We start from the raw sequence: 12,557 nt of genomic DNA, 5'->3' as shown, positions 1-12,557 counted from the left end.
CAATGCCAGCAAAAATCAGAAAATGTAATTAAGGGAAAATATACCACCACTCACTTTATTAGCAAAAACAAAATATTTTAAAATGCCTTTAACAGGTAATGAGACATGCAGTAAACTATGAGATAATTTAAAAGTCTGAAATAATTATGAGAGCATTCCATTTTCTAAGATAGAATGACCTATTAGATATATAGATGTCATTTCTTTTCAGTTTATTAATGTAATATAATTCAAATGAATAGATAAGAGATGGAGGATCTGAAAATTATTCTAAAGTTTATCTGACAGAATCAACAGGAAAGAGCTAACAAAGAAAAATGTTTGTTTGTTTTTTTCTGAGACGGAGTTTCACTCTTGTTGCCCAGGCTGGAGTGCAATGGTGCTATCTTGGCTCACTGCAACCTCTGCCTCCTGGGTTCAAGCAATTCTCCTGCCTCAGCCTCCCGAGTAGCTGGGATTACAGGTGCCCACCACCATACCTGGCTAATTTTTGTATTTTTGTTAGAGACAGAGTTTCACCATGTTGGCCAGGCTGGTCTCGAACTTGTGATCTCAGGTGATCTGCCCACCTCGGCCTCCCAAAGTGTTGAAATTACAGGCATGAGCCGCTGCACCTGGCCAGAAAAATGTTTTTTATGGGCTCAGCCTGGTGGCTCACACTTGTATTCCCAGCACTTTGGGAGGCCAAGATAGGAGGATCACTTGTGCAGGAGTTCAAGGCCACAGTGAGCCATGATCAGGCAACTGCCTACTTCCAGCCTGGGGAACAGAGCAAGACTCTTGTCTCTAAGATAAGAAAGAAGGAAAGAAATGTGGTTTTTAGGAGCTTGCCCATAGACTTCTCTTAACATTGTAAAACGGTGCCGTGAGTGGTTCTGATGTATGAATAAGATAGATAGCAGATGATTGGATCAGAATAGCCCTGAAACAGACTCATGTAGTTATAACAGGAAAAACTAACTGAAACTAGAATTCAGTTGAATACTTATTGTGTGCCAGGCAATGTTGTAAGCACTTTATGAACAACTCATTTAATCTTCACAACAACTAGAAGGGTAAGCATCTTATTTTATTTTTAAAATTTATTTAATTTTAATTTAATTTAACTTAATTTATTTTTGAGACAGGGTCTCACTTCATTGCCAAGGCTGAAGTGCAGTGGCTTGATCACAGCTCACTGCAGTCTCAGCTCAGGTGATGCTGTCACCTTAGCTCCCAAATAGCTGGGACTATGGGTGTACACCACCATGCCTGGGGTTCTCCCCAAAAAGAACAACCCTTACAGTATTTTTATCAGCATCATGTTAGATTTATAAGTCAACCTAAAGAGAATTCCCATCCCTATGACAAATGAGTATTTCTTTAAAAAAATTATTTAATTTTTTTTTTCTTTTAAATTAAAAAAAAAAAACACCTCAAAACAAAAAACAACAGGGTCTTGCTATGTTGTCCAGGCTGGTTGTGAACTCCTGGGCTTGAGTGATCCTCCTGCATCAGCCTCCCAAAGTGCTAGGATTACAGGCATGAGCCACCATGCTCAGCCACAAATGAGTATTTCTATCCAAGAACATGACTAATAAATATATTTTAGTTCTACCTTGTTTTCATATCCTTAAAGATAGTTTAGGTGTTACTATTTTACAGTCGAGGCTTATTTCAATTTGCTAAATACCATTTTTTTTTTTTTTTTTTTTTTGAGACGGAGTCTCGCTCTGTCACCCAGGCTAGAGTGCAGTGGTGCAATCTTGGCTCACTGCAAGCTCTGCCTCCTGGGTTCACGCCATTCTCCTGCCTCAGCCTCGCAAGTAGCTGGGACTACAGACACCCGCCACCATGCCCGGCTAAATTGTTTTGTATTTTTAGTAGAGATGGGGTTTCACCGTGTTAGCCAGGATGGTCTCGATCTCCTGACCTCATGATCCGCCCGCCTCAGCCTCCCAAAGTGCTGGGATTACAGGCGTGAGCCACTGCGCCTGGCCTCAATTTGCTGAATACCATTTTCTTTGCTCATCACTGCTTGTTTTTTTTTTTTTTTTTTTTTCCTTTTTTTAACCCCCACCACTCCTTTTCTGGATTCAGGTTTTGATAGTGTATTACTGACAAAATCTCTTTGTCACCCCACCCCTATTCTTACTCTTAAATAATAATGTAGCTGGGTGTAAATTCCAGATAGTTACTTACTTTATTTTAGCATTTGGGAGAAAAATATTTTCTTTTAGGTTTTTTTTTTTTTTTTTTGGAGACAGTCTCTGTCACCCAGACTGGAGTGCAGTGGTGTGATCTCTGCCTCACAGGTTCAAGGGGTTCTCCTGCCTCAGCCTCCTGGGTAGCTGGGACTATAGGCATGCACCACCACACCTGGCTAATTTTTTGTGTATTTTTAGTAAAGACGGGGTTTCATCATGTTGGCCATTCTGGGTCTCAAAGTCCTGACCTTAGATGTTCACCTCAGCCTCCCAGAGTGCTGGGATTACAGGCATGAGCCACGACGCCTGGCCATTTTCATTATTTTCTATTGTTACTGTTGGGGTCTACTGTCAGCCTAATTATCATTTCTTGATAGGTAATTTTTCTTTTTCTTTTTTTTTTTGAAACAGGGTCTCACTCTGTCGCCCAGGCTGGAATGCAGTGGCACAGTCACAGCTCACTGCAGCTTCAACGTCCAGGGCTCAGGTGACTCTCCCACTTCAGCCTCCTGAATAGCTGGGACTATGTAGCATCACATCCAGCTGATTTTTTTATTTTTTGTAAACACATGGTCTCACTACATTGCCTTGATCCTCCTGCCCAGGCATCCTAAAGTGCTGAGATTACAGGAATGAACCACTATGTCTGGCCTATTTCTCTTCAACTGGGTCTAAATCTTTTTCTTTTTTTTTTTTTTGAGACAAAGTTTTGCTCTTGTTGCCTAGGCTGGAGTGCAGTGGCATGATCTCAGCTCACTGCAACCTCTGCCTCCTGGGTTCAAATGACTCTCCTGCCTCAGCCTCCTGAGTAGCTGGGATTACAGAGGCCCACCACTATGCCTGTCTAAATTTTTGTATTTTTAGTAGAGACGGGATTTCACCATGTCAGACAGGTCAAACTCCTGACCTCAGGTGATCCACCCACCTCAGCCTCCCAGAGTGCTGGGATTATAGGTGTGAGGCACTGCACCCAGCCAACTGGGTCTAAATCTGCTCTTGGACTGAGTCTTTAATTTCAGTGATACATTTTTAAATGTCTGAACGTTTTATTTGCTTCTTTTCCAGATATTCCTTTTTTTTTTTCTTCTTTAAAAGTAATTATTTTGTGGTCTTTATCTGATCTTATTATATGTCTTATGTTGAAGGGGGGCAGTTTTGGATTGTGAAGTCAACTTTAGCAGGGCTTGTTTTTCTGAGAATTCATTTTAGAATGGATTGGCGTGTCCCTGCGGCGGTTTTGTATTTGCTTCTGTGAAGTGCTTCAGAGGTTTCCATAAGCTTGTATTAGTTTTTTTATATTAATTTCTCAGCAACATTCAGGTAGCGTAAATTCAAACCTTATTACCCACTTGGGATTGTGGTCATGAGAAGATTTCTCCTCTCCTACTCCCGTATACCCCTACAGCCCCACGCATGACAGAGATGCTTCAGTATCTTATCCCTTTTCTTATCTAGCCCTTTGTGGGTCTACTTTTATGTAGGAATTTTGCCTCCAACTCTGCTAGCTGAAATTGAAATGCCTTGATTACTAAGACCACCAGTTTCTTTCTGCCGCAGGCTTAGCTGCAGGTTAGCTTACACTAGCTGAAGTGCTCTTTGTTTCCAGCTCCTAGAAAATTCCTTTAGTTTGTACATTCATCTATGCATTAAAAAATTTATGAATTATATTTTATTTAACATCTGGTGGTTTTTTTTTGTTTTTTGTTTGTTTGTTTGTTTTTTGAGACACAGTCTCGCTCTGTTGCCCAGGCTGGAGTGCAGTGGCGTGATCTCGGCTCACTGCAAGCTCACCTCCCAGGTTCACGCCGTTCTCCTGCCTCAGCCTCCCAAGTAGCTGGGACTACAGGTGCCCGCCACCACGCCCGGCTAATTTTTTTGTATTTTTAGTAGAGACGGGGTTTCACCGTGTTAGCCAGGATGGTCTCGATCTCCTGACCTCATGATCCGCCTGCCTCGGCCTCCCAAAGTGCTGGGATTACAGGCATGAGCCACCATGCCCGGCCACATCTGGTGTGTTCAACATCATTTAACTAGGATTAAAGATGTTTGGGCCAGGCACGGTGGCTCACACCTGTAATCCCAACACTTTGGGAGGCTGAGGCAGGTGGACCACCTGAGGTCAGGAGTTCAAGACCAGCCTGACTAACATGGTGAAACCCATCTCTATTAAAAATACAAAAACATTAGCCAGGTGTAGTGGCGCATGCCTGTAATCCCAGCTACTTGGGAGGCTGAGGCAGGAGAATTGCTTGAGCCCGGGAGGTGGAGGTTGCAGTGAACCAAGATTGCGCCACTGCACTCCAGCCTGGGCAACAAGAGCAAAACTCTGTCTCAAAAAAAAAAAAAAAAAAAGATGTTTGAAGCATAGAGTTGTCTGGAAGTAAACATACTAAAATGAGCATCTGTTATCTCATACAAGCCAAGCACTATTTAAGTTTTGACGTACTGCTTTAGAATTGACTCATTTTATCTGTTAATTCCTAGGCCAAAGAGCTTAATTAAACCTTTGTATTCTTTCTTCAGCAAGGTGAATGTGGTGACATGGGAATATTTAAAATGCCAGTTGTCCATGGAGTGTCTCTGCTTGATTTTCTTTCAGCCAGCAAATACTGCAAAATGTTAGTTGAAGAAGAAGGATTGCAGCTTTTGTGTGATATCCAGGAGCACAGTGAGGCAACCCCCCAAGCACAGCAGATTGCAGCCTCCATTCTGGATGACTTCAGAATGCATTTCATGAATTATCAGAGGCCCACTCTGTGTCAAATGCCTTTCTGAACCTAAGGGACTTCAGAGGTGTGTGCTCTTCCTCAATGTCAGGTGCTCTGCCCTGGCAGTAATTGCACATCAGTTGTCATTGGAGTTTGTAAGTTGGCTGTCTCATTGGCCTTTGATTGTTGATTTTATATATGTTACAAAAGGTTGGATTTGTATGATAGCTGTAATCCCAAGTCAAGTTGGACTCATTCTGCAGCCTTTCAGCAGCAATTCTGAAGACTCAAACCGTGGACTCTGGGAAGACCTGGGAGCTTGTGTTGGAACAGCTATGCAAATTACTTTTCTCTAGCCCTGGACAATTTTTTCCCTTTGGGAGCTTGTCATGGGAGTGGGACCTGTTCACTAGAAGAAAAAGGAAGGACCTACAGGGAGACTTTGATATTTATATTAAATTTCCTTAGTTGTTATTGTCATGTGAAGCTATGAGAAAAGCTTGGGAAGCATATGCTTCAAAATATAGTGTTTAGAAGGCAGAACCCCTGTTGGAGAGCAGGGAAAAGAATTTATTTATTTATTTATTTATCTATGGCTGGGTATGGTGGCTCACGCCTGTAATCCCAGCACTTTGGGAGGCCAAGGCGGGTGGATTGTCTGACCTCAGGAGTTCGAGATCAGCCTTGCCAACGTGGCAAAACTCCATCTCCACCAAAAAATACAAAAATTAGCTGAGCGTGGTGGTGTGCACCTTTACTCCTAGCTACTTGGAGGCTGAGGTGGGAGGACCACTTGAGCCCAGGAGGCAGAGGTTGCAGTGAGCTGAGATTGCACCACTGCACTCCAGCCTGGATGACAGAGTGAGACCTCATCTCAAAAGAATAAAGGGGTGGAGAAAAGAGAAATATATTTTTTTACTTTTTTTTTTTTTTGTGATGGAATCTCGCTCTGTCGCCCAGGCTGGAGTGCAGTGGCACAATATTGGCTCACTGCAACCTCTGCCTCCCAGGTTCCAGCGATTCTCCTGCCTCAGCCTCCTGAGTAGCTGGGACTACAGGCACATGCCACCACGTCCAGTGAATTTTTGTATTTTTTAGTAGAGACAGGGTTTCACCATATTGGTCAGGCTGGTCTCAACCTCCTGACCTCGTGATCCACCCGTCTCGGCCTCCCAAAGTGCTGGGATTACAGGTGTGAGTCACTGCACCTGGCCTTTTTTACAATTTTGGGTGTCTATCTTTGGCATGTTTCCTGTTATGAGAGCATGACATGCTATGTATGTGAGTGAGCTTGTAGGGCGTGGTGGGACTTAGGCATTTGCAGACAGTGTTTAGATGAAAGATTATATGTAATGATAAATCTGAATCCCTCCATTTTATTTGGGTGGGACCATGACCAAAACCGGTAGGAAGAGGAAAGGCCAGAAAGAGACTTTGCCAAAGAGTTCACGGAGTTTTCTTACCCAGCATGCTGACTAAAGAAAACATGGGCTTTTCTGAAACCAGCTTCAACTACAGCATAAACTATATCAGAAGCTTATTTGATAAGCCCTGCGGAGCTGCTCTGAGGAATAGAGTGTGAATTCCTTCCTTGCCTTATTGTTGACTGTTAATGAACATGTTTTGTCATTTATGTTTAAGTTTTTCAGAAAATAAAAGTAAATTTCTGTTTATTAGCACATTTTAGGACTAGAGTTTTGTGCTTTTAGCTGGCTTGGTTCAGATTCTTAACTAGTGTACCATGTACTGTCTTTGGAAATCAAATGAGGAAGAAGCTCATTCTCACTTACTCTAAACCATGTTCCAAACTATTACCAGAGTCCAACTAGATAAGCAGAATTTGTAACCTTACTTCCTTCCATAGTCCTTAAACTGTCCTGTATTTTTTCACACTCTTGTATGATTCCAAAAGGATATCTTCCTGACCTGGGTTCTAGTACCTCAGAGCATTGTTATCAGATGCTACCTTATGCTATGTGAGGATGTGTTATGGAGACTAGTGTGTTAAGTCCAATTCTGTACAAGACATCCTTTCAAGTTCTGTGTCATTCACAACAATCCTCACAGGTAGGTGAGTTTTATTTTCCTCACTTAACAGATGAGAAAAAGGAAGTTCAGTAAGGTGGTTACTTTCCTGGGTTGTCATAGCTGGTATGGTTTGTGCTGACTGTAAAGGCCTGGGCTCTCCTGTGTTATTCTCCCTTCCAGGATGCAAGCATAACCCTGGGAGCACATTTGTATTTTGCAGAAATCAGCAATGTTATTTATATTGTATCCATGCCCATGGTTTAGTGACTCTAGGCCAGGCTGAGGCTCAGCTTAGCCAGTGCTCAGATCCAGTTGGAGAATGAATGCAAGGCCATAGCTTAAGATGCAGCCTTGGTACCAGAGGAGGGAGGGGTATTGGGACCAGTATGCTTATGTATCAGCCTGCTCTTGGTTTTCTAAGTGTATCATCCTCTTCCTTACCTTTGCTCATGCTGTGTCAAGCTTCCTCTTCTGTACTTGAAATGTTCCTTCATCCTTCAGGCTTCAATTCCAATGTTACTTGCCCATTTCCGGATCCTCCCTTCTTTCCATTAGAGTTAATTGCCCCCTTCTTCTCAGTGCTCCTTAATGCTATCAAAGAGTCTCCTGGAGGCTAGGTGTAGTGGCATACACCTGTAATCCCAGCACTTTGGGAGGCCCAGGCGGGTGGATTGCTTGAGCCCAGTAGTCCAAGACCAGCCTGGGTGATATGGCGAAATCCTGTCTCTACAAAAAAATACAAAAATTAGCTGGGCATGGTGGCATTTGCCTGTAGTCCCAGCTACTCCAGAGGCTGAGGTGGGAGGATCACTTGAGCCTGGGAAGTGGGGGCTGCAGTGAGCTGAGATCGCGCCACTGCACTCTAGCCTGGAGCCTGGGTGGCAGAGTGAGACCCTGTCTCAAAAAATAAAGAGAATTTTCTGCCACCCTATAGTTTACAAAAGTGTTTCACAGTGATGATTTCATTTGGTCCTCACGAAAACACTGTAAGTTAACAATGAAAACATATTTATTGAATATGAAGTGTTTTTATTTTGCTAAATCTTCACAAGTTTTGTTTTGTAGGTGAGGAAGCTGAGGCCCAGAGCGTTTAAACAATTTGTCCAAGGTTATACAGCAAGTAACTGGCAGAGACTGGGATCTGCAGTCTGACTCCTGACACATGTTCAACCAACGTCAGAGTTTATTTATTACCTCTGTTGTCCACAGGAAGAAACTAGGGGTATCTTAAAATCTTCTGACATCTCTAGTGAGTGCCTGATAACTGAGAGAAGTCAGGGGCTGACAGCCAATGATACCAAGACTCAGAGAGATCTAATTTAATTCTTTATCATTCAAGTAGAGAGACGGCATTTTCCAAAGCAAACCCAACCCTCGTGATTATTTCTAGCCAGGGTGAAGCTAAGGAAGGTAGCAGTAGGTGGTAGGATCAGCACCTTGGTTCCAGGCATCACGCCAGTCATTTTATCTCCATCATCATCCTTGTGAAGAAACGGAAGCCTGGAGAGGTGAAATGATGAAGTAAATTCGGCCACAAATCTTCCTTCTGGATCCTGCTCTTCAGGGCATGCATCTCCCATGCTGAAGGTTAAAATGGGGGTCATTTGCCAACAAATTTGGGGGGCCGCTTCTCCCTGAAGGCTGCCATGCCCTCTAGCCGGTCCCGGGTTGGAATGTTCTGCAACAAAGGTACAAAATATTAATTTTGGGGGAGCAGTGCCAGAGGCCCAAAAAGAGTTGCTTAAGCTTGTCCAGCCCATGACAAAGCCAGGGTCCAAGTGTTTCCATTGTCTCTGGACTCTGGTCTTGAGGCGTGCAAAGGTATAAGCCTCCGTGGCTGCTTTGTCTCCTGGGGAAGACAGGCCAGCCTTTGTATTTTCTGTGCCCCATCAGCATTAGCCTCCACTTGCACACTGCTTTCATGCCTCCTGAGAACTCAACTGCCTTTCATGCCTCGTGAGAACTCAACTGCCGTCTGCAGTGGTCTGACATGAGGCTGCTCAGTAGAGAAAAAAAATTCTTTGCAGTAAGAAATCTGGCTTTGAATCCAGGTTCACACTAGTTTCTCCAAGTCCCAGGACCCCTTAGGAGTATTTTGGATATCTGTTAACCTGGAGATTAGCGTTTTTTACTCACCCGTGAGTAAGAGATTTAATAGGTCAGTCCCAAGTGTACAGCCTCTACACTGAACACAGCCTGCAGGCTACAACCAAGCCCTTGACCTCCCAACTCCACCCTGACTTTTATAGTGGCAACTGATACAGAGGCAAAAGAAGTGGTTCTTCCTCTTAAGGACCTGTGTTCTGTGATTCTCGGCATTAAGTGGGCAGGATGAACCCCAGTACATTAGATGGTTGAGGGAAAAGTCCCAGAGAGAAGCACTGTGGCTCTCCTCAAGCCACTCCAGGTGACTTATGAGGGATGATGGATGCGGTCAGACTGTTTGTGTTGAGAGGAACCTTCTAAATTGGTCATGTACCATACAAAGTCCCTCCAGCCTGGCCCAGCCTATGTTAACAAGCAGGCATAGGCTGGTTGCTACATACCTGGGCATAGCACATCCCTTCAATGGCCATCCCGGATACAATGTCCACCTGCAAGAAAGACAGCGTGCTCCCTGATTGGTCTGACCTTGTCCATCTTCACCCACACTGGAAGCCAGCCCACCCTATTGCCTACAGACATCTATATGGGCAGAGATAGCTATGAGAAGGCATTTCCTTCCTAGAGAAGAAACACCATTCATAACTATGACAAAACAGTGCTGGGAGAAACAAGAGACAGACTGAGACATTTTGCCAGAGAAGAGGAGTTCTCCTTCCCATCTGGCTGCCTCACCACGCTTCCTGTCACCCATTAATTCCCGAACCTTTATGACCTGGGCCCTGGCAATTGCTCCAGCCTCTAGGGCCCACTGACTGGCACTTAAAAGCCTCATTCTAAGAAGTACCATGTGTGTGAACTTAATTTTCACAGCAAGGGTTAGTATCCCTATTCTACAGCTGAGAAACCTGAGGCATAGAAAGGTGAAATAATTTGTCAAAGTTCACAACAGTATGTGGAAGAGCAGGTCTTTGAACCCAGACAGCCCAGTGCCTCGAACTTGCACACTGTTTTCTTCCCTCGCTCTCATTTGGAAGAGCTGCTTGCTTATCCTCCTCTGTGCCTTTGCCCATACTTTACTTTTCCTCTGGAATTCTTATCCTTCCCACAGTCCAACTGTAGAAAACATTCTTTAACCCAGCACTGCCCAGTATGGTAGCCACTAGCCACACGTGAATGTCAAGCACTTGAACTGTGATTAGTGTGAAGGAGAAACTGAACATTTTATTTTATTTATTTATTTATTTATTTATTCATTCATTTATTTTGAGACAGAGTCTCGCTCTGTCGCCCAGGCTGGAGTGCAGTGGCGCGATCTCTGCTGACTGCAAGCTCCGCCTCCTGGGTTCAAGCGATTCTCCTGCCTCAGCCTCCCGAGTAGCTGGGACTACAGGTGCCCGCCATCACGCCCGGCTAATTTTTTGTATTTTTAGTAGAGACGGGGTTTCACTGTGTTAGCCAGGATGGTCTCGATCTCCTGACCTCGTGATCCACCTGCCTCAGCCTCCCAAAGTGCTGGGACTACAGGCATGAGCCACCACGCCTGGCCACATTTTACTTTTAATTTAAAAGCCACACATGGATATCATAATGGACTGCAAAGCTCTAACCTCTCTGGGGTGTCAGCGTGGTACCATTATCCTTGATTTGTGTCTGTATCTGCCCCCTCCTGGGGGCAGTGACCATGTTTAACTCATCCATCTGTACCCAATTCCCAGCTTTGGTCTCGATTCAGTGTGTGATGATTGACTAGATGGGAGAGTTGAGGTAGACAGATGGATTAGCTACACCCAAGGCATCACCCCAAGCCCTGCCCTGAGGCCACATTACTGCCAGCACAAATCTTGCAGCATGGACTGGCAGCCACACAGACCCGGGTTCTTTCTACTCACTTTCTCTGAGACCTTGGGCAAATCATTTACCCCTTCTTAACCTCAATCTCATCCTCTCTCCAAGAGAGAAAGATGAGGATAGAATGTAAACAATAATATCGTCTGGCCAAACTTCCAATCTGCAGATGTGTAAACTGAGGTAGAGCACGAGGTCAGAGTCAAAGTCTGTTAGAAGAGTCCACTTCCTGAGTTCTTTCCAGCTGTGCTGTCTGTCTGAGCTCTGAAAGCACTGCGTGCCAGCCATGACCAACTTTAGTGGACCCAAGTCCCAACCCAAAACCCTCTCACCTCCATTCCTCGGTCAATGGCTACTTTGCCCAGCCGCACAGCAATGGGGGCCTAGGGAAGAGCAAAGTCTTGGTTGAGGAGGGGATCAAGGCTGATAGTTGCAGGTCTGAGGCACACAGCTTTGTTTTGAAGGAGGGAGGCAGATGTTTGGGTCTAGTTCCAGCCATTCTACTGACACATTTGTTTAGCGTTAGTCCTATAACCTGTTAGCTGAGGTGCTTTTGCTATCATGAAAGAAGCCAGACTCTGATCCCTGAACACCTGGGTTTCTTGTTATTCAGCCCATCCTTCCAACATGCACAACATAACTAGTTTACAAAGTGCTTTCCTCCCCACAGACTCATCTAATGGTTCTACCCACACTTCCAGGCTGGTGTCATCACTGATCACCCAGCTGTGATTTTACAGCTGTGAGAGTGCAGTGCAGGGAGGTGAAGCACTTGGCTGTGTTTATCCAATCATTGGTGAGACTTCGATTGGACTCCCAACCACCTTTCCCACTTCCTCGACCTCATTTCAGCAAATGCCAGCCTCTGCGGTAAGCAGGTTTTACCCCAGCAGAGTGAAACAAAGTCAGGGTTAGGAGCTTGGGCTTTCAAGTCGACAGGGCTGTGTTGAAATCCTGGTCTGTGGGGTGGTGCGGAGGGGCGGGTGCATTTTAATACAGCCACATAGAAGCAACAGTGTCTGCTTTGTCACTGGCCTTGGTTCCACACAAGCCCTAGCACTCCAGTCTCAGCCCCACTTCCAGGCAAGGAGGAATTACTTCCTATATCATATTATTTGAAGTGTTTATAAAACTTTCTCAGGAAAAGTCGATTTTTAAAGTCTATTAGCATAAAAACTATAAATGAAAAAGCTAGCTACATAAAAATGAAGAACTTCCAATTGGGAAAAACACCATGAATAAAAGACAAAAGTAGGCCGAGCACAGTGGCTCACGCCTGTAATCCCAGCACTTTGGGAGGCTGAGGCGGGCGGATCACGAGGTCAGGAGATCGACACCATGCTGGCTAACACATGAAACCCCGTCTCTACTAAAAATACAAAAAATTAGCCAGGCTTGGTGGTGGGCGCCTGTAGTCCCAGCTACTCGGGAGGCTGAGGCAGGAGAATGGCGTGAACCCGGGAGGCGGAGCTTGCAGTGAGCCGAGATTGTGCCACTGCACTCCAGCCTGGGAGACAGAGTGAGACTCCGTCTCAAAAAAAAAAAGTAAAAAACTGGGAAAAACGGCTGGGTGCGGTGGCTCACGCCTGTAATCCCAGCACTTTGAGAGGCCGAGGAGGGCGGATCACGAGGTCAGAAGATCGAAATCATCCTGGCTAACATGGTGAAACCCTGTCTCTACTAA

The 12,557-nt window shown here is 44.8% G+C and overlaps 2 protein-coding genes across 16 annotated transcripts in view; one reads left to right on the top strand and one right to left on the bottom strand.

The window, feature by feature from the left end:
- The window catches only part of ZYG11A (zyg-11 family member A, cell cycle regulator), a 59,205-nt gene extending 53,421 nt beyond the window's left edge, over positions 1-5,784 (top strand). Inside the window, exon 14 of the mRNA XM_002810813.4 lies at positions 4,786-5,784. Coding sequence (XP_002810859.2) covers positions 4,786-4,961 — 176 coding nt within the window. The 3' untranslated portion in view covers positions 4,962-5,784. The remainder of the gene's footprint in view (positions 1-4,785) is intronic.
- A 2,451-nt stretch (positions 5,785-8,235) lies between these two features.
- ECHDC2 (enoyl-CoA hydratase domain containing 2) overlaps positions 8,236-12,557 on the bottom strand; it is a 32,334-nt gene continuing 28,012 nt past the window's right edge. For 12 of the 15 annotated variants that reach the window (XM_054554615.1, XM_002810810.4, XM_002810811.3 and 9 more), the window contains 3 exons: positions 11,206-11,256; positions 9,469-9,516; positions 8,236-8,600 (listed from right to left, as the gene is read on the bottom strand). In XM_054554615.1, the coding sequence (XP_054410590.1) occupies positions 8,523-8,600; positions 9,469-9,516; positions 11,206-11,256 (177 nt within the window). In that variant the 3' untranslated portion in view covers positions 8,236-8,522. The remainder of the gene's footprint in view (positions 8,601-9,468; positions 9,517-11,205; positions 11,257-12,557) is intronic. The other 3 variants (XM_009250230.2, XM_003775688.3, XR_008524820.2) reach the window with 2 other exon arrangements.

Source organism: Pongo abelii, chromosome 1 (assembly GCF_028885655.2).
Source record: "Pongo abelii isolate AG06213 chromosome 1, NHGRI_mPonAbe1-v2.0_pri, whole genome shotgun sequence".
Classification (NCBI taxonomy): Eukaryota; Metazoa; Chordata; class Mammalia; order Primates; family Hominidae; genus Pongo; species Pongo abelii.
Note: the sequence above shows the minus strand (reverse complement) of the source record. Positions and strands in the feature narration are given on the sequence as shown.